The 22,373-nt window shown below is 38.2% G+C and overlaps 1 protein-coding gene across 1 annotated transcript in view; it reads left to right on the top strand.

The window, feature by feature from the left end:
• Positions 1 to 22,373, top strand: part of MYO3A (myosin IIIA) — a 104,206-nt gene that overhangs the window by 56,532 nt on the left and 25,301 nt on the right. The window contains exons 14-23 of the mRNA XM_041408655.1: positions 372 to 470; positions 571 to 685; positions 4,060 to 4,186; positions 4,921 to 5,131; positions 6,968 to 7,115; positions 14,411 to 14,564; positions 15,778 to 15,866; positions 17,641 to 17,770; positions 20,192 to 20,271; positions 20,882 to 20,959. Coding sequence (XP_041264589.1) covers positions 372 to 470; positions 571 to 685; positions 4,060 to 4,186; positions 4,921 to 5,131; positions 6,968 to 7,115; positions 14,411 to 14,564; positions 15,778 to 15,866; positions 17,641 to 17,770; positions 20,192 to 20,271; positions 20,882 to 20,959 — 1,231 coding nt within the window. The remainder of the gene's footprint in view (positions 1 to 371; positions 471 to 570; positions 686 to 4,059; positions 4,187 to 4,920; positions 5,132 to 6,967; positions 7,116 to 14,410; positions 14,565 to 15,777; positions 15,867 to 17,640; positions 17,771 to 20,191; positions 20,272 to 20,881; positions 20,960 to 22,373) is intronic.

Raw genomic sequence — 22,373 nt, forward strand, 5'->3', positions numbered from 1 at the left:
TCAGTGAACCAAGAGTGTATACCTCTCCCACAGTCAGGTTTTTTAAAATAACTGGAGTTAAGCAACCCTTTCAGTGTGCGTGGGTGAGGAACGTGCAAGATCTCACACAGGATCTACCAATTGCATCAAGGGCAGAGCAGCACTGAGCTGCTTTAGCACGGAGCAGCCACCCTGGCAGTGTCAGGACAAACACAGAATGGCATGAAAAGGGTGTTCACAGCTAGTGTGTAATAAAGCTTCTTTCAGAGTCCTCCGTCACTTTGTGTGAGTCTTGCCTATTATTAAAACAACATTTAGTAATAGTATGTGTGTCATTAATAAATGCAACATGGTTATATTACTAAATCAGTTTGTTGTTTCTGTTGTTTCAGAGGAGAGAAAAATTTCCATATTTTTTATTATATTTATGCTGGTCTCGCAGAAAAGAAAAAACTGGCACATTATAAACTGCCAGAATATAGACCTCCCAGGTAATGCAATTTATTTTTGCATAAATTGATTACTAAGAAACACAGTGTTGAATTCTCAGCCTCGTTTGCATTCTAACTCTGTGTCCATCAACTCTTTCAGATATCTGCAAAATGATCATTTCAGAATAGTGCAAGATTTCATGAACAATAGCTTTTATAAGTCTCAGTTTGAATTAATAGAACAGTGCTTCAAAGTCATAGGTTTTACACTGGAGGTGAGTGCTGATAATCCTTTTCCTTTGTGAACTTCACCAGCTACCTTAATCAGGAAAAACTTATATAAAGCATTCAAATCTCCCTTTTTCCTTTAGCATATTGTGTTTGTGTTTTAGGATCTTGGATGGTCAACTTACTGTTATATAGTAACATTTAAATTTTTAAAGTTTCAAGGCATTGGTAAACCAATAAAATTATATTAGCCAACAAGGCTTTGAAATCAGTGAACGCAGAACAGCTGAGTAATTTGTGGCGGGGAGAGATTTTAACAAATTTAATGCACAGAAAATTATGTTGTAACTGTTTATTAGCCAATAATTTTAGGCCTGTGAATATGAGCCTCATCTCAGTTTTAAGAGGAAGTCCATGGTGAAAGTTCTAAAAATTCATTGAGCTAATCTGGGTATTGATGAACTCAATACATTTTCACAACTCTGGGGATAAAGTTGAATGAAGTTCTTAAATCCCTTTGGAGATGAATCTCATCACTAAACAGTAACTGAACCCATTTTTCTTTATGATCTCATATCATTGTTCAGCTAGTTGTTAAACCCCTCTCCTCAGTCTGTCTTTGCTAGAATTGAAATTAAAAAAGGACTGGATTTATAAAGGAAAGAAATCCCATCCTGTGACCTAGTTTTTCCCCACGAGAAGTGGTGCATCACAGGTGTCATTTATCTCTTACTTTACTATTTATATTGTTTATAAATAAAGGTATGATCCATACAGTATCCGTGAAATATAGCACTAGTGCTTCAGAATGGACATATGTTTTCATTTCTCTGACAAAACTGTATGTGGTAAGAAGCTTTTCACAGAAAATTGCTCTCTTCAGTTGACGCTTTCTGGCTTCCCTCAATGTAAATATTTGAAATAGCCAGCAGAACAGATGTATTCACCTATTTTGTTCTTCCAGGGTCACTTTGCATTAGGTTGTAGTAGCAAAGGTGTTCACAGTCTCTTTCTCCTCTACATGTTATTCACAGCTGCATTTAGTAATATCACACCTGTAGTATCACATCCTTTCACTTGTGCTTTCACCTTTCCAGAAGCAGCATGAAAGGACATTCATGTTTCAGCACTGATAGCAGTTTTGTCACAGCACCGGAGACCTTGATAAATCCTAATTTAAAGCATGAAAAGCAGCAAGTCTGTTTTTGTTTCCAATTCTTTTGTTCACTTGGATGGGTGGAAACAATAATCTCGATCATCCAAAAGAGGCCTTCCATGTACATTGAAGACGCAGTTAGAACCAGGTCACTGGCTGCATTGTGCAGTTCTAGCATGGATCTTCACTTGATTAACTCAGCAAGCCACTGGGAGCTGAATCTGTGGAGAATTATCTACCGGTAGAACCCTGCAGTTTCAGAAGCAGGCTGAGTGCCATAGGCAATCTGCTTGTGGCTACTTGTGACCCCCAGCCATGTCAACCTGCCTTGCATCCTCCTCAGGGTGAATTAACCTGTCTGAGGCTGTGCTTGCAGGAGTGAAGGAAGAGTCTTCTTCCCCCACTGATGTTCTGATATCGGATACATGTGCAAAGACATTTTTTTTTCAGTGAAAAAAATATCCCATAAGACATTGAATTCCTTTCCCAAGTTCACTTTTTAGTAATGCAGCCTTAAGCTTTGAGATTCGTCCCAGTGCACAGAGGAATTTCTATATAAGCACGTTCAGTGTTTTATTAGCAGAAAGCCATGGACAGAATAAAATCTTCAGTTAAAACTGAAACCTAAACAAAGCTTTATTTCTTTGAAATTTGCTTTTAACTGCCTGACAAGCTTTAAAAGTAACTACTGTCAGTACTCCCTGTCTTAAAATCACAGTTTTATTTAAGGCTGCACAGCAAAATTAGTAAGAAAGGACTGCCTGAGGGAAACAATAATTATGTTGTATGAGACAGATCAAGCCAGATTTCAAATACACTGGAAAAGAGCAGGAAAATGTCAGCAGCTATATGTATTGTACAGCATGATGTCAGAAGTTAAGCTATCTATTTCTTTGCATTTCAACTGTGTCCCTAATCTTAAAATGAAAATGAGTACTTAATCCTAAGTAAACTGTGTGCCAATTATCTTCAGCATAATTTTTTAGAGTGAGCTTACCCCGTTTGTCTTGCTGTCACTGGAATCACTATTTATTAACTGCTAGATTAACTTCTGAAAGTGTTGAAAACAAGCTCAAGTATTCTAGAGCAATTAGAGATTTTATCTGAGTAAATGATGCCTGACGTGGTACCAGCAAAGTATTGAATAATAAGGATAAAATGCTGTGCAATTATAAAAAGTTCTTAGTTATAAAATACCAATCAGATTTTCAAAACTGCTTCTTATAAAACTGCTACAAATGCTTTCAACCTGCTATTTAAAAAACATACTATTATCCCTCAAAATACACGTTGTCACAGACTGTTAGTATGCTTTACAGGTACACCTAGATTTTTCTGAGTAAAAACCACTCAGATCATCAGGTATAATGATGAACATTCACTATTCAGATGAAAATATGCAGTTAAAATCTAAGTCCAACCTGCAACGGAAGCATTATTTTACTAATTCCAAATATTGTTTGAAATGTATGTATTTGTGTATAGGTACTGAATTTACTGTATATATCAGTTCACTGTCCAGAGTAATAACAGCCTTTTTCATGACAGAGTTCCTTTTCACAGAATCGCAGAATTAACAAGGTTGAAAAGACCTTTGAGATCATGAAATCCAAGCCATGTCCTAACACCACCTTACCAACTAAACATGGCAGAACCTCCTAAATAATTTGAAATCTAAATTTGTTTAAGCAAAGTCCATATTAAGATGCTTTGGTGAGTTCCTGTCTGACATTTTGAAGGATAAAGTGCTTTTCCAAGTCGGAGATGTGAGGCCTCACTCTTCTCCCAGTAAAACTTTTTCTGATTACATTGGTGGGGGTTGATATAGACCTATTATTTGGAATACCTTTGTTTCCATGATATAAGAAACATCAATACAGATTTTTTTCTACTTTTTGTTAAGCTAGGTATTAAATCTGTAGACATGTTTGCACCTACAGACACAGTGAAGGGCAGATATAAATAACCTCTGAATTATTTCTATGTAAGAGGGTATGCACACCATTGTTTTTGCTTTCCTTACTTCCTGTCAACAAGTACAGAAGAGAGGTTAGGCTATGGTTTGTCTTGCCCTCTTTGACTGTCTTAGTGTTTAAAGACTTTTCTAAGTACAGAATGGGAATAAGTGCTGAGAACAGCACTCCTGGAAGTAGTGGGCACATGGCAGACAGCAGGAAACAGCACACACACATATACCCATGGCACAAACCACAGAGACAAATGACCTGGCTATTAAATATTGCATTTTTTTAATATACTTTTCAGGAACTTGGAAGTGTGTACAGTGTCCTGGCTGCCATTTTAAATGTGGGTAACATTGAATTTTCTGCAGTAGTATCCGAACATATGATTGACAAGAGCAACATTTCCAATCCAGTAGCCCTTGAGAACTGTGAGTATTTTTTACTTGATTTAACATTGTTTTTCTTTAGTGTTTTCATAGCAAATGTATTTTATTGTAAGAGCTATCAATGAAAATTGTATTCACATGGAAATTTTGCAAGAATAATTAAAAACTGAAGGTAGATTAATTCTAAGCCCACCTGAATTCAAATGCAAAAAAGAAAAAAAATTTCCATGTTATGCATCTTATTTGACTAACCAGTTCACTGGCTTACAGGAAACATGACTAATACTGCAGATGCCTGAAAAAATCTTTAGAACTTTTCCAAGGTTATTTGAACATTTGATGGAGAACCTCATTAACACATTGAATATTTTTTTCCCAGTTTCTTTCTCAGCTGCTCATTACTTGTTCCCCACATATGCCTGTGAATATATGGCTCACTAATTCTTTGGAAGGGATGCCTTACATTATAAGCTGCTAGGAGGTAGAGGAGGCAAAGGGACACAGGTTCTCTAGAAATTTGCTGCACCTTCTCAGTAATTACACCTGGGGAGATAATGAAGTCTTCACACTATCTTCTTGCATGTTTTCTTGCCATAGAAAAATATTGTGGAACTGGGAAAGAAGCACCCCTTTTTTGGAGCAAAAGGAGAACAGCAGTGACTTGTATGAGTGGGTTATAACTGAGAGGGGTATTCACACCTCACAACTTGGGTACTTCTCACACAGTCACCTTCCAAAATCTGTCTCTGAGCTATGCCTGTGACATTCCTTCCCAGGTGCATCCCTGCTGTGTATTCAGGCAGATGAACTGCAAGAGGCCCTCACCTCTCACTGTGTTGTGACTCGTGGAGAAACAATTATTCGTCCCAACACTGTGGAAAAAGCCACTGATGTCAGAGATGCCATGGCCAAAGCACTGTACGGGCGCCTCTTCAGCTGGATAGTCAATCGCATCAACACTTTACTCAAACCTGACAAACATTTAAGGTAAAAGGTGATTTTGTAGAATAAAGAGATATTCTTTCTGTGGTAATAATATTGTCTTTCACTAGAGCATTTAGTGTAATTAAGTTCTTTTCCTCTGCTGCTTTTTTGTTTATGACCCCACCATGTCGAAAAGGGTTTTGTCCCATTCATAGGATATAGTGAAAATACAGTAGATATGGTTGGCAAAAGCATCTGGTGTTTTCCTGTTGATCTTTACTCATTTAACCTTTTTTTTTTCTTTTGTATTTTTAACCCTTTTTACTTTTTACCGTTTTTCTTTTGTATGTTTTTCAGAGTAAACTTTTGATATTCGTCATGTTGATTACATAGGTCAAATTCTGCTCTTATTTACACTGATGCTGTTGTCTCTGTTGGTATAAGCATGGTTTCATATATGTGTGGGAATAGTTTTTAAACACATTTACTGGTGGTATTGTCAACTTCACACTTACAAGGTGACATTTTAAACACCATATCAGTAGCAAATAGCTTTGGTTTGCAGATCTGAATTTCCTGGATTTTTTCTTCCTAAACATCAGAGAAGAGCCAAGGTTGCAATCGTTAAATTTGTCTAAACTTATAAGTATTTGGTTATAGCAGAGCAACAATAAACAGAACTTAAATCAGTAAGTGATAGGGTAAAATCCATGGTACATGGGGCAGCACTTCTAGCCTGTGTACCTCTCTCAGTTGTCTGTACAGAGCCTTTTCCAGACTCAATACTTACTTATTATGCTGGTGCAGAGGGAGAAAATTCAACCTGAAATGCTCACTATAAAAAAACCCCAAATTTTGCTTGATTTTGTGGTAGTAAAATAATTTGCATTTTCTGTTTTTATGTAATTAGTTCTGAAAAAGAAATGGGGCAGATAAATTTTAGCAGTCTATTAATCAAAAATGTAATTTTGAGACAGATTAAATAGTCACCAAATTCAGATCTCTCCACAATGAAACACTTTCTTTTTTGAGATGGACTTCACAAAGAGGTTTAAGTGCTATTCATGAGTGTCTTGAGGCTGATTCTTAATTTCTGATTTCCTAAATCTTTATTTAAAAAATGGTTGCAGATAGCCCCTCAAAGAGGTTTTATAGAAAAAAAATGTGATTTATATTTTACTTGCCTACAAAGGTCACTGATGTCAGCCTCAGTTTGTTATAAAATTATATCCTCTTAATTTTTTGCTTCAGCAAATAAGTAGAGTTTCTTCCAGTTGCAGAAGTGATCACATATCTTGAGCATGCCCTACTTAAAATATCAAAACAAAGTTTTTCCAGTGCTTCTCTGGAATTTAATTGGTAATTTAAATTCATACCACATCCCAGTGCATAAAGTAGTTATTTAGCTACATAAAAGGTCTAGCTAGTCATTGTTTTTACTTTACTCTTAAACTAAGCAATTTTAATTGTTATGAGTAAGTAATATGAACAAATAATACTTAATGACAACAGTCTTTAATTTCAGGATACTGATGAGTAAATCCTGTGTTATTCCAAGAGAAACAAAAAGAACTGCATGCTCTTTTTGTAGTGTAGTCAGCTTTTTAGAATAATTACTTACAAATATTAGTGTAAAAATAAAATTGTTCATCCCGTATTCACTTATCAGTTGACTTGGTTGTTGTGTATCTGGTCTGCATTGCATTAATCTTTGAACTGATCTGCATTTATGTATCTCAAACTAACAATTGTCATTTTAAGAGAGATCTGGTTCAGCAAAACTTATCCTGTCTAACTGGTGTACAGATTTGGCCCATGATTTCCTTTTGTGAAGTAGTAATGAATGTGGTTAATGAAAAATAAAGATACAACAATGAAAAGTATATTTCATCTTTGCAGTGAAAATGATGACGGCTTGAATATTGGAATTCTTGATATCTTTGGCTTTGAGAATTTCAAAAAAAATTCTTTTGAACAACTGTGTATCAACATTGCCAATGAGCAAATTCAGTTCTACTTCAATCAACATGTCTTTGCCTGGGAACAGGTATGTGTTGGTTATTTTGATGAAGCTTTAGTATTACTAAACACATAAAACATATAAAGCTTTCAATATTACTGAATGTATAAAACCTTGTCTCAAGAAACTATTGTTCCTTCTCCATGATAGCTAGTAAATAGCAGATCATAAAAAATGTTTTTTAAGTATGTTTTCCTTGAAGCAGTGCTTGCTATTTGCAAGTAAAATGCCAACATAAAATGCATTAAACTTGAAATTTACAGTAACTAAGCAACATAACAGTTAAACTTACAGTTTAATGGATTTAAATTTACAGTAACTAAGCAACATAACACTGTGCACTGTGATAATCTGATTGATGGAAATGCAATGTTGTTTTCTTGAGGAATAATGAGTATTGTAATGTATGATTCTCTGGTAAAAAAGTAAATGAGTGGTAACAAAATTTTGAAAGTGCAGGATTCATGATAGTTTACTAATAAGCTTAATGAACACTGAAATTCCATTACTAAAAATTGCAAATCTCACAATTATTTTTTTCATCTTGAGAAACTAGATCATTTCAGCTAAATAATTATGGATTTAATCTAAATAATTTACTTTAAAGCAGAGAAAAGGAATAGCATTGTAAATATAAAAGTTTATGAATTTGAAGAGGAGAGGGAAGAAAACTCAAAAAAAAAGCATCTCAACTTTGTAAATAATTTCAGGAGAATTAAATTAATCATTATTCAATATTGTTATTTTAAGAAATAACATTTTTAGGGGAAAAAATATCTTGATGAAAATTTAAATATTTCAGAATTCTCTATGGCAGAACAATCAGAATTCAAACCACAGCTGAAATTATATTTTTGTTGTTTTAATAAAATTATTTGGTTTATGATACATGTATGAAAATTCTCCTGAATTGTAATTTTAATTGTTAGTAGAAGCAGAGTATTTTGTCAGTGTTAATCACTGTTTGTTTTAAGGTGAGACAGATACAAGTTTGCAATGTGTCCATGTATGCAGGTGTGTACATGCATATACATGCATGTGTCAGTCTAGAGGTTAATATATTTATGTGTAATATGACAATTTTTTTTTATGGCTCAATAATTTTTTTTTTATGGCTCCGATTATTTCAGGAAATGTTGTCTTTCAGTCTTGTATCTTGTAGTTGTTTTTATAGATTTATGTGCAAGATTACCGACATAATGTTTCCTTGGTTTTAATATCATCTAAAAGCCAGAGAAAATTTAATTAGATCTGCTGTAATTACTTGGGCATCTTCTTTCCTAAGTGCACAAGTTCACAAAAGAAGGGCACTTGGATATTGCTGTTTCTAACAGCTGGGAGATGGAAATAGCGCAGACTGCAGCAACAATATTTATTCCTGTCAAAACCAAGCACTGACCATGCCCCATGGACTTGCATATGTCCACTTTGCTTAAATGCTAAGTTAAAGTCTTCCTTGCTCCAGATTTTCCCTTTTCTCAGGGACCTGGAATTATCAGTCAAGACCAGTGCAAAGAAGGCATTGAATAACTCAGCCTTTTCCATGTCATCCACAAACTTGTTCAGCAGCAGGACCACGTTCTCCCTAGTTGCCTTTTGTTGCTGAGAGACCAGCCTTGGTGTTCTTAGCCCTATTCCTGTACACCCAAATATTGTTTTAATGTTCCTTCTCTTTTCTTTTTTTTATAATTAGAGTCAAGTTTAGTGTAATCTGCCTTCACTTGTTTCTAGATATCCTGCTACAGAACTTTTTGGCCAGACCTATATTATTGCAGAGGTTTGTGGTGTCACCGTGTAGTAAGAACAGTTTTCTCCCTGCGTGTGCTTTGCTGCACCATGGTCAGGGTGGTTATTCTGTTACTGAGCACATGGGGGGAAAAATTAACTTCTTATTTTGACAATATATAGTTTGCCCATTTCTCCCTGTAGAAAGTTAGTACAGCTACAGACTCTATAGAAGGGAAAAGCAATCTCTATTTACAGAATCTCTAAGTACATCAATTTTACCCATTTCCATTCATTCTCTCACAGATTTCATTGACTCACAGATACATAGTATACACCATGGTGTGTGTGGGTGGGTGTGTCTGTCTTCAAATGATCTGGCCAAGAAAATTTCTGAGTGACATATAGAATAATGGACAGCAGCTGGCAAGTCTTCATCACATCTGTTAAGTTCTTCTTGCTGAAATAGCTTTTGGACATATCTCTCACAGCCTTTAGCAATCATTATTTTCCTCAAACCCTTATTTACTTCAGCATCCATAACCTTTAGGCAAGGTCATTATCTGGCTTTACTTCTTTGGAACATACACATTTTTATGCCTACAGTCCATTTCCTTGGTGAGCTCATAAGAATATTGTGTGTAATGTGCTATAACCTCACAGTCATGCTCCTGCTGCCAGGTTTAGAGGGTCTTCCACTCACTAACTCTCTGCACTGTGTTTTTATGAGTGAAGGCCTTCTGTTCTTGATGTAAGGGACTCATTCCTCAGTTTTATTGTTATGAACAAATGTTCTTCATTCAAATCACAGGCTATCACACAGCTATTCTTTTAAGACTATTTTTTCTGGTGCTTATATTCACATTCCCATTCATATTTCATTTATACCAGTCCTAATATTTCTATTACAAGTGTCCACATCCAGCCTGTAATACCAACCAAGTGACTGTCTACCTTAATTTACATCAAACCACTATATCAGATTATACCAAACTTCATTATACTACCTTCTAGCAGTTCCCAAAGATATTACTACAGGGGTGCATAAGGAGCTATATAGATTAAGTTCATGCAAGTGTAAATTTGCCCCTTTCAGAGACGGGAAGTAAGAAATGTGTTATTCTGCATTACAACTCAGTGGCATAGAATGATTTGTGGTATGATTCATAGTCATTATAAGACATCACTTTTCATTTATTTATTACATGGTTGTCCCAGTTTTACATCACAAAAACAGCCTTTGAGAAAGCAGGTGGCTCCAGAATCTTTCCTGTTCACTTTCCTGTTCACTGTAAGGACTCTGCTGTGTTGACACCAATAATGTACTTTAATTGTAAACTAAAATTAAAAATATCACTGATGTGAACAAACACTAGGATGGCCTCTGCTCTTTGCTAATGTATCTGCCTGACTTTACCAATGACTTTATATGCAAGGGTTTGTGTCACAGACTCTAAAAGACAGAAGTTGTGTTTACAAGAAGGCTGATGCCAGAAGTCACCAAGATCTGTGTTGACTTCCCTTAGCCCTGACTGTTGTGCTGCTGGAGCTGTCCTGTCACCGGGGACCCAGGCTAGTGTCTCTTCACAGCCCTGTGCAGTGCCAGACAGACATGTCAGATTGCCCTGTGCTACCTCAGAAATCTGTAACACAGCACCTCATTGAACCCTGTAGATCTACCCAAGAAGAAAGCCTGAAGAATTTAAGTTCTTTTATACTTCCCTCAAGAAACATAAAATGTACAAATACATTGTTTTTTCATTCCTCTCCCTATTTTGCCCTGTTCAATATCATATCACGTGCAATTTGATGAAATTTGACAGATCTGGGCGAAGCTGAGACCTAATCAGTTGATTACATTTTAGTTTGTCATCAGCTCATGTTCACCTAGTAGTAAGTAGTGATTATGTCATCAGAGAAGGTGAATCATATTTTGACAACTTGACCAATGAAGCCAAATAGTAAATACACTCATGAGGCTGAATTGTACTTTCAGTGTTGCAGGTGACATTGTTTTTCATTGCCAGTGGTCTCTTTTCTGTTTCTGAATCTGAAAAGCATTCACAGTTTTGCTTTCCTTGAAAGTGTGGCCCACAAAAAAAAAAAAAAGGCCACAGTAGTGACAGGGGTAGAAGAAAGGAGCAGTGGTACTATCCCAACCTGAGGCTCAGGGTGTCAGCTGGAATGGAGTGTCTGGGGGCCAACATGGACAACTCAAGTCAAAATTAAGATAATTTATTCTTTATTGTTGACTTAATGTTTGCATTTAAGAATAAAGGCTTTTAGGCCTGAATGCAATCCCCTTTCACTAATTTAACAGAAAGACTGAAATGGGTATATAGTTTAAGATAAAGATAGTGTAGATTCCCACTAGTCAATGGAGACAAATAGATATATCCCTGTCTCTACTGACTGAGGAGAGAATGTGCCCTCTCAACTTAGTCACTGCTTTTTGTTTTGCTAGCACAAGGGGGGTTTTTGGTCAATATAAAGCAAAGCAGAATTTTTGGACCTTCAGTCCTGTCCTTCAAAGTGTTCCGCTTACATATTAGATAGTGCTATAAGTTACTTTCTGTCAGCTCCATGGTCTGCAGGTCACAATGTCCAGCAAAACAGCCTTCCTATTCCTTTCTCATTTGTCATTCCCCCATAAGAAGTAAAAGGTGTAATGGCAGATAGCTAAAACTCTTTGGAAAGTAGCAAGTTTGCTGTCAGTTAGAAGGATTATACTTTTTGTATTAAATATATGCTATGTTTATTTTACATTCTCATGACAATTTAATCTTCTAGTTTCAGCTGGAAAAGGTTCCTTCTGAATAAGTCTCTGGTGTCCCCATTTAAACCCAGTGTCCTCATAAAATGTTCTTGGTGAAATGGCATTACTTTATTAAACATGGAGACCATTTCCTAATGCATTTTGTAATTCTTTTGTTACCATTGAAACCAGGCGGTACAAGCTAATGTTACATGGTTTGGATCATAGGAAAGATACCATGTAATACTAAGATGAGATGGGAGCCCAGTTAATAGTGTAACTCAATTATTCCTTTTGACATCCCATCCACAGGAATACTTTCTAATGGATTGTGCTTTAGAATTTCAAGAAGTAGCTATTTTGTGGAGCTTTCTTGTGGAGGGGATTAACAAGTCTTATTAACAATAAGACTTGTTTCATTACAGTTTTATGATGTCTGTTATTAAAGCTTTTATACTTGCTGCTTATATCCTAATGATGTGGTTGAAACCAGCACTATATTAGAAAATGTAGTACATTATCATTTCTGAGTCATCTGTCACACTGGTGCCTGGCTTGGTCATCAGCTGTCCTTCAAGAGCTCGTGGTAAGTGATGGAGTAAACTCCTTCATATCCTGCTGGGAAGATGGCAGCATCTCCAAAGCTGTCAGTGCTGACACTCGTTCAGTTGTGAGACACAAAGGACACAGACTGAGTGGTCACATGCTCTGCAGGCTGGGAGGTCAGGCCCTGTGGGCTCCTGGGCAGGGAGGGGAGCAGGTGTTGCTGTTATAGCATAGTAGTACAGCTTCTAAGAGTTCTCTTCTTTTTCAAGGAGAACACTTTCACCAGCTCTCTAAACCAGCCTCTCTCACAAGCATTTGTAGTTGGAAAAGGTTTATGATTACACAGGTTGGCTGTGAGAGTTTGTTTGAAGATGTCTGAGTGTCACAGAAACACTCTCCTCTGATAGATCCATCCTGAGCAGTCTCTTCCTCTTGCCTCCTTGATAAGGGCACTCTAGATAATCCTAAGCAGTAACAGTTGGTTCCATGAACATCTGTGTGTCAGTGTAGCTGTAGCCCTCAGTTAAACTGCCCCTACTCCCATGTTATCTCTGGGAGATAACACAGACTCATTCCCTTTCTGCCACCAGCTCCTACAGGTATATAATTAACTTCTCGCCTATATCAGTGATACATTTATTACTCTCCTGTCTTGTCCTGCTACTCAGGTCATTGATTAAATTAAAAAGCAAAACTCCACCTGTCCACTGCTTCAGGGGAGACACGAATGAGGTTAATGTTATTTGTCTCAAATGAGGAGTCATCATGGGGCTGTAGGTGAGATTCTTACTGATTACACCCTTGTGTGGTATATAAACTGAATTATAACCTATCCTTAGAGTGAAGAGTGTCCAGGGAAATTACATCAGTCTGGATACTGGAAGGGTTTTGGTTTATATTTTGTGTCCTCTTTCAAATGGATCAGCAGATTTTTATTTGTGCCTGTATTTTTTAGACCAGTCTTATTGATTTTATGCCTTTTCTTGTTTCTCTGAGAGTAAGAGGTATGAAATAGGTACTTTTCTGTTGTATATGAAAGTGAACTTCTTTTTTAAATGCTCAATGTGTTGCCTTCTTCACTCACTCAGACTCAAATGAATGACACATAAGAAGAGGTCTTCCAAGGTTAGAGGTCTTTGAACTCATTAATATTAGCCATTATTCATTTTTGTGACATCCTTCTCACAATGAATTCAGGACGGCAAAACTGTGATGTTAACATCATACATGAATACAACACTTATTAATTCCTGTCCTTTGGCAGAGGGATGATTTTAAAGTAGATCAAAAGCTCTGTGTTTCGCAGTGCAGCCTGCACAGGACTGAAGGCATCCCTGGCACAAACAGGAGTATTGTGTGGTAGAAAACTGCTATTGCTGTTACCTAATTCAAGCAAAAATAATGGGGGGTGGTAGTCCCTAGAGCAACCTTCTCTTGGTAAATCTGCAGCTGTCCTCTGCCTTGCTAAAGGATTAAGGAAAGTCATTCTTGTATTCTCCAGCTATAATCTAAATTATAGTCAAGATAATACCATCGCAACACACTGTAGACACATCTGGGTTTTGTTTTTTCCTTAGTCTGGGAGGAATCCAGATATTTGCAGTCTTCAGGAAAAAAACAGCCAGACCAAACCAAACAAAAAAAAAGCAAACAAAGAAGTCCACACCATTAGCTTTTCCGTTGTTTTTAAATCTTGGGGAATACCTTTCCCTAGTTCCTTAAAAGGAATGAAAATGTGTTAGAAGCAAATCTGAGGCAATTTATTCTTAGGAAGTATGTACACAGTTCTTTAATTTTTAAAAAGTATGTGCACCTTTCTTCTCCACTTAAGAATTTTTCCATGTATTTGAGGAGGGTGATCAAACAAGACACTGGAACCTGTAGTCACTTCTGTAAATCTTAGCCATCACTTGGGTCTGGGCAATGAGTTGGGAATGTAAATATAGCTCTAAATGGTTAAGAAATTTTCTACATTTCAGACCAGGGAAATAAATAGACCCTGAGGCCTCTATTTGTAAATTATATACTTTATCTTTTTCAACTCTGTTTCTTTAATTCTTGCTATTCCTGTAAAGTATCTAACTTAGCCAAATATGCTGTAGGAGTGAGTATTGAACTTACATGTTCAAAACCGAAATCCCAGCTGACATTTCTTTCTGCAAAACCTTGATGGCTTTAGCCCTGCGGCATACTTTCTCAATGCAGTTTTAATTTGCTGCAATTGACAGTTTGTGAATTATTTTCTGAAGTGGTTCTGCGTACACAGACAAAGCATGCCTTCTGTTTCTTGCTGCAGAATGAATACCTTTACGAAGGTGTTGATGCAAGAGTTATAGAATACGAGGACAACAGGCCCCTCCTAGATATGTTCCTGCAGAAACCAATGGGTTTATTGTCTCTGCTGGATGAGGAAAGTCGATTCCCACAAGCAACAGATCAGACACTTGTAGGTGAGTATTTGTTCGTTTCACAGTTTTACAGCTTGTCTTCTGTTCAATCTCTGTTTGGCACGTACAGTTCAGACTACATGCTAGTTATGCTTTTAGTGAGCCCCCATTTCAGTGTCACAGTGTGTTTGAGGGAGACATGCATGCTGGGATGGTTGTGTCCTTGAAGTAGAGAAACATCATGAGTACAAATGAACCTAAGCTGCTGATCCAGGTTTAAAGTTCTCCCACCTTCAGGAATTTTTTGCTGCAGAGCTTGAAGAGTAAAGATCAAACTGAGTTAAAACTCTAGGTTCATAGACCAACACTGTTTGCAAAGTTCAGTCATGCTTAGCTCTGAGATTTTTGATGAGCAGTATCTGAGCAAGAAGTTTAATACTTTTTAAAAGTAATGACTGCAAACATGCTTCAGTGCCTTTCAACAAATTATGCTTTCTGAGTGTTTTCTATTCACAAATTAAAATTAAAACACCTAAAGTCATTGTAATTCAGATCCTGAATATTTCAGTGCTGTTGAGTAGCTGCTATTACCATTGACTTCATTATTTCAGTGATATTCCTGTGCAGATAAATCCTGGTTTTACTCATTTTTGAATGTGCAGAGTGTCAAAGTATAATTTTAGCCAACATCCAATCAGAAAACCTAATAACATCCAGTAACAATGCCCATGTTAAAGCAATTATATGAGCTTGTTGTTCTTTTATCCTCATGCTTTTTAGTCTACAGTATGGAAGCACTCAATCAGTGAATGTTTCTTCACAACTCCTCAAGGAATCCTTAGGAAAGATTTCATTTTTTCATATATGTAGATCAAAATCTTGGAAAGACAAGCCCTGGAAGTGTTCAAAACATGGGTGGATGTGGCACCTGGGCACATAGCTTAGTGGTGAACAGGGTGGTGCTGGATTAAGGGCTGGACTCAATGATCTTAGACATCTTTTCCTACCTTAATTATTCTATGATTCCATGATTTTCTGAGGTCACACATAAAAAAATTGGAACAAAGTAAGTAACTTGTCCAAGAGCTCCCATATTCTCTATCCAGTGTCTTTTGTTACAAGACCATTATGGTATCTCTGTCCTTGAAAACATCAGTGTCTGTTTTGTGCCTCTGCATTGGCTGAGAAGTCAGGAAATCTCCTTGGAGGGATATGGCTTCAGAAGAGAATGATTGTACAGTAACTCTAGTAAGATAAGCTATGTGTTTCCTTTCAGAAAAATTTGAAGATAATTTGAAGTCAAAATATTTTTGGAGACCCAAAAGAGTAGATCTAACCTTTGGAATTTATCATTATGCAGGAAAGGTAAGACACCTGATGATGTTAGTTGGGGATTGTGGAATGACAGGCTGGAAGGAAGTAGAAGAGGTCATCTGGGTTAATTTTCAACAGTTGTCTCTTCAGTCCAGACATGGGAATGTTGTCACTGCCTTACATATCAAAAAAAAATTGAAAGTTATTATCCCTCATTTAAAAAAAAAAAAAAAACAACCAAAAAAAAACCAAAAAGAAAACCAAAAAAAACCAATACCAGGAGTGTATTTCTCTTAAATGTCGCCAGGTAAATGAACTGACTGTATTATAGAAGACCCAAAACATAACTGGTATGTAATGCAACTCAGTGCTCTTCGCCTTAGATCCTCAAAGTCCTGCACCACGCTTGTTCCCACTGTTTCTAACCAGGACCCAGCTCCATTCTTTCTAGTGCCTCCTACACACCATAAGCCTTTCTTAGTTCTGTTCTCTGTCATCAGCCAGACAGAGAGTGCAGGCCCTGCTTCATGCAGTGAGCAGCATCCTTGCCTCCCTCCCTCCCTAGGTGATTGGCTGCAGGTGCAGTGCAAACACAGGAGGAGCTGCTGTTGCACTGCAGCAGCAGGGCACTGGTCACCTGAACCTGCCTTGGGAAAGCAGGAGCTCCCACCTCCCTCTGAGCTCTTCTAAAGGGTACAGAGTGAGCACTGATGTCTCACATGGGAAACCATGTTGGGTCTGTGCAGTGCTGGAGCAGCTGGCCTGGGAGGAGACAAATACTGCCCATCAGCTGATGGAAAATACCTTACCCCTTGTGTAAGACAGCCAGCAACAAAGAGCCTCTTGTAACTCCTCTGAACCTCCTCTCCAGCTGAGTTGCATTTCACCAGCATAGCATAACTCACTGCAAGGAGTGGAAAGCCAGGTCTCCCTCTACCATTCTTGTTACCAGCCACTGAAGATGGGGAATTACACCAGTGCCCCATCAGTGTTCGAAAAATTCTTTCATTAGAAGTTTCTTCTGCTGTCCCACTTATGTCTCTATTGCTGCCATGTAAATTCATTACCCCTAGTCCAGCTTACTGTGGAACTGGAGAGAAATTTATTTCCTCTTCTTCTACACGTCTTTTTAATCATTTAAGACTGTTGCTGAGTTGTTCTGTAATGGGTTTTTCTAAATTATACGTCCCAGTATCTTCTACCCTTCCTGACAGGTCAAGTTTTCTTGTGAATATCTTAGACCATCAAGATAGAACCCTGAAGCTACATTTTGATTTAGGTACACCATTCTTGGAATTTTTAGAGAGATTTTGGAGAGATTTCAGTTGCCAATATGCAGTTTGTGATTCTGCAAACTTCCTCTACAATTAATACAGAGATCCCTAGGAAGTCCTGGGTCCAGTACAGCATAATATGAATAGCACAGAAAGACTGTACAGTCATATAGGTAATCCTGTGTGATGTGGTTGAAATCAAGTGCATGGTTAATTGTGCACTAGCACTTGTACAGCTGTAAAGAAAGACTGCAATACACTTGTCCTGGTGATAGGTTCACACTAGTTAAAACTACTAACTGCATTATTAAAAAAAAATGTCTCAAGCTACTTTGGAATTATAGATTTGCTTTTAGTGATTTGAATCATATCTCAGTATTGAAAAGGTAGAACTTTCAGTGATCAAAAAAGAAGACTAGAAGTGAGAGTGACCCTGGTGGCTGAAAAACTATTTGTGTATCTTGTTAAAGTAAAAACTCTATTCCAGAAAGCTTAAATTTGCAATTAATTTTCAAAGTCCAAGAAGATACATAAATGCACTTTTAAAACAGGTTCTGTATAATGCAAGTGGATTCCTAGCCAAAAATAGAGATACTCTGCCAGCTGATATTGTGCTGCTGCTGCGATCTTCTGAAAACAACCTGACGCGACAGCTGGTAACTCACCCTCTCACAAAAACAGGTATTGCTTTGTGGTGATCTTCTTAGTTTTCTCCAGCCTTTGTGATGACCACTGCAAAGTTTCATATAACAACTGATTGATGGTGTTATACACTTTGTGGCTTCACTTTCCAACCATGGAATCTATACGGAATGGAGCTGCAGCCATCTCAAGCTACAGGGGAGATATTTGTCTGGTCAAGTGGTAAGGAAGTGGTAGAAACTTCTTTCAGGGTCCTGTCTTCAGGGTAGGGGATCAAGACAGGGAGTGGAGTGCATCTCTTGAGCTGGGGACTGAACAGGAAGGATCAGGTAAGTCACTGTTTTGGACAGGGCATGTATAAATTGCCGCAGCGCAATTTATCTCTACGTGGTAGAGAACAAATGTTGGGGCTCCTAACATCTGCTGCAAAGACTGAGAAGACACTCCTCTATCTTCAGTCTTGGAGTTCTTTACAACAGGTAACTGATGGGGTCCTTGTAATAAGCTCTTCCTGAAGAAATTTGTAAGTAGAGGTGGAGGAATAAAACTGGCTCTACAGAAATTACTCCTAAATTGCAGCTCGTTTGAACTATGTCCTTGCAAAGTGTCCTGCCTTCCACTGTCCTGCAGGATGATGGGTAATTCTCCTTACAACCAGTTTGTTATTGTGTTGTAGTACTCCCTGTGTGAGGGCATTGATGCCATACAGTAAGTACTTTACAACATTACTTTCTTGTACAATTACATGGGAGACATATTTCTAGCAGAATAGAAAAGCTAAATTGGAAGAACCTAATGGAAATGAAAATGTTATCATAACTTACAGAAGCTGAGGTTTTGGCAAGGCTTCTGTTCTTTACAAAGGGAGCTTTGCTATTAGAATGCAAAATTTGGTCTTGGAATTTTATTTTAAGTGAGTGTTCATGGGAAAGCGCAGAGCTCAATGCCCTTGCCTGAACTTTTTGACTTGTTGATATCTGCTAATATACTAAACTATAATTTCCATAGAGTCCAAGTAAGCATCCAAATGGTTCCAACAACTGATCCCAAGTCTTCATGTTTTGCAAGATATCTCTGATGGTTGTTTTAGTTTCTTGTTAAATATTGTAAAACACTGCATGTAGCGTTTCAAAACTGACTCAAACCTTCCAGCTATAGCCAACTAAAAGTTAGGTTTTTGATCCATGTTATTTATCTAGAATCAGAGTAATTTTAGAGAATTACCCAAAGTACAAGCCGTCTTGCCTATCTCAGGTGTGTTTCTCTTGGGATGGGAAAAATCTCTGAAGGTGTCTCTCTCCACTGAATACAGCAGGGGTCCTGTAGACACCTCATTTCAGATAGCTAAAGTTAGCTGTGAGTAATCCTCTCTTTTTCCTTCCCACCCTGTGATATTCAGCTGAACCCCAGGGAGGTTTAGGCCTTGATATCATCACATAATACCAGATGCATTACCATGACACATATTTGCAGCTGTTATTCCAACTCTTATCCACCTCTTCCTGATAGTAGCTGAGCACTGAGAGATACAGGCTCTCCCAGAGGAGAGGGAGATCCCAGAGGTGTTGTGTTATTAGCAGAAGCAGTGGCAGCATGTAGCAATGTTTAGAGTTTATCAACACAGAGAGATATGATGGAAAGCTCAGCAGAATGTTCATTATTCCTTGAAAAGACCAGTGTCTGCGTAAAGCATGTCAATACACCTAGTCCTTCAAAGTCATCGTAATGAAGGTATTGCTTGGCTTAGAATTCCAGAGTTAGAGCCTTAAGACTTTGTCTGTGCTAGTAAACCAAACACAGCCAGTGAACAGTAGCTGAAACATTCCCACAGGGCTGCTCATTCTGATTAATGGTTAGAATGCCTCCCTGGGACAGTTTTGGTCCATGTCAGCTAGTAGCCACCCAGGAATACCCAGCCCTACTTCAGAGAAAGGACAGGCCAGTGATGGTTTCCAGCAAGTTTGTGAAAAGATAGAACCTTATTTTTACCAGGGGTTGAAAAAGCAGTGAAGAGTAGAATTTAGGTGTATAAACTTGTGTCATGCCACATCACTTTTCCTCAGGGCTAGAGAAGGGTATTAGCACCTTTTTTTTTTTTTTAAACTAATATGTAGCATTAGAACTAGAATAGTACACTAACATTCTTAGGGTAAAACCACATGGATGCTCTAAGATGTATCTAGCTTACCTTCTACAGCAGTCTGTTTGTTTATTTTTTTTTATCTAGTAGATGACATATGAGTTGAAGGAGAAAAAATGTCACGTTCTGTGTTTATGCAACTTCTTCAGAGCTCATTCCATCCCAAGGGTTAAAGGGGAAATGAGGACACACTGAAAAAGTCAATGACCTTGTTAATCATATGGTTACACTGGAGGCATGAATAAGGTGGTTCAGGATCATTCTTTGTTTAGATGAGGTGTAAGCACTTTGGTAGGTTACTTTCTTTCATCTTCCTGTAGGTAACCTGGCACACACCAAAAGCAAAACTACAATCAGTTATCAAATGTGGACCTCCCAAAAATCAATCAGTCATACAAAGGTAAGAAAACTGATTTTGTGATTCTGCAATGAAGCCTAATTTAAACTACAAAGGCAGTAGCTGTTTTGGTATTGAAAGTAAGCAAGTAACCCCTGCCTTGGTTTTTCTCCCTCTTCCATTTTCTTTTCTGTTTAGCTGGATATCTTTGTGTTGTGCAATTCATATTCCTTCCGTGAGGTAAAAACCTAACATTTCCCTTCTTTCTGCCTATAGTTTTATAACGACTTTAGGGGGAAAAAATACTATTTCACAGCTGTATTGTAGCAAAAAGAGGAATTAAAATATTGTTGTGGACTATAGCTACGTTCCTTAGAAAACGATCAAATTAACAGTGATGATGAAATAACAAACCTCAGACATTGTCCAGTTATTTGTGGCAGTTATTAGATGCTCTGTTACCAACTTGTGCCCTTTGTGTGTGTGAATGTTCGTGTATTCTGTAGCAGTGTTGGTGTAACTGATTTGTGCTAGTGATCATGCTGTAACTTTTGCTGTTTAGAATACTTTTAAAATTATTTATGTTCTCTGAGGGGTGCTTTCTTGGGGCATTGGAAAGGGCACTGCAGATAAACTAGATAAAAAGTGTAATTTTTTTTCTTCAACTTTATAGAATGAAGCAGGAGATACTGGACATCATCCAAGAGAAACAACCAGCATGAAAACACAGACAGTTGCTTCTTATTTTAGAGTAAGATGTCAGATCTTTTAATACATATTTCTAGAGTACAAAAAATGTTTATTCTTTTACTTTTTGAAATGCACCTGTTGAGTTAGAATCAGTAGTGATCTATTTAGAGTTTGCATATATGGTGCAGCAGTCTGTGCAGTACAAATGTCTATGTCTCGAGGAGATTGTAATGTTTCATCTTTAACTGTACTTGATTACACAGCCACATTGCTGTCATCATGATGTATGACGATCAATATTAATCTTTCACTTGCTTGTTTTTCCAGCAAAGAAGATAAAGGGAGATATTAGTGGTATAGCATTTCCTTAAGAGTTTAAGAAAGAAGGCAAAGTTAATTGGAAGCAGGAGCTCCAGAGAAAGTTCTTGATGGTCACTGGACAGAGGCTGCCCAGGGTTCATCCTTGTGGCTCCTTCAGCAGTGCTCTGGACCTCCCCAAGCACTGGCTGTGCTGCTGGTCCTAGAACAGCAAATAGCAGTGAAGAGCATCTGAAGTGGTGCACAGACTTGGTTCTGCTCTGAATTTCCAACTCTTGTTTAGTTATCTCTCCCAGCAAACCATGAAGTGAAGGAATGTTCATTATGAATTCAGCACACAGCTCAAAGGAATACCAAGTTTGCTGATGACACTAAATTGAGATGAGCTGTCAGCTTCTTGAGAGCAGAGAGGCCCTGAAGAGAGACCTCAACAAACCAGAGAGATGGGCAATCACCAACCATATGACAATTCAGAAAGACAATGGCCAAATTCTGCACCTGGGGTGAGGCAGCCCTGGTTGTGTGTAGGGACTGGGCAATGAGAGGCTGGTGAGCAGTGCCACAGAAAGGAACCTGGAGGTCTTGGTCCATGGCAAGTTGAACCTGAGCCAGCAGTGCCCTGGGGGCCAGGAGGGCCAACCCTGTCCTGGGGGGCATCAGGCACAGCATGCCCAGCAGGGCAAGGGAGGGGATTGTCCTGCTCTGCTCTGCACTGGGGCAGCCTCACCTCAAGTGCTGGGGGCAGCTCTGGGCGCCACAATATAAGAAAGAGATTAAACTGTTAGAGAGTGTCCACAGGAGGGCCATGAGGATGGTGAAGGGTCTGGAGGGGAGTCATATGAGAGGCAGCTGAAGTCACTTGGTCTGTCCAGCATGGAGAAGGGGAGGCTGAGGGGAAACCTCATTGTGACCTTCAACATCCTCATGAGGGGAAGAGGAAGGGCAAACACTGATCTCTTCACCCTCGTGACCAGTGACAGGACATAAGGGAAGGACACGAAGCTGAATCAGGGGAGGTTTATGTTGGATATTAGGAAAAAGTTCTTCACCTAGTGAATGGCTGGGCCCTGGAACTGGCTCTCCAAGGAAATGGTCACAGCACCAGCCTGGCAGAGTTCCAGGAGCATTTGCACAATACTCTCTGGCACATGGTGTGA

The sequence above is a fragment of the Onychostruthus taczanowskii genome, unplaced genomic scaffold, assembly GCF_017590055.1.
Source record: "Onychostruthus taczanowskii isolate IOZ18803 unplaced genomic scaffold, ASM1759005v1 scaffold3, whole genome shotgun sequence".
Taxonomy (NCBI): domain Eukaryota; kingdom Metazoa; phylum Chordata; class Aves; order Passeriformes; family Passeridae; genus Onychostruthus; species Onychostruthus taczanowskii.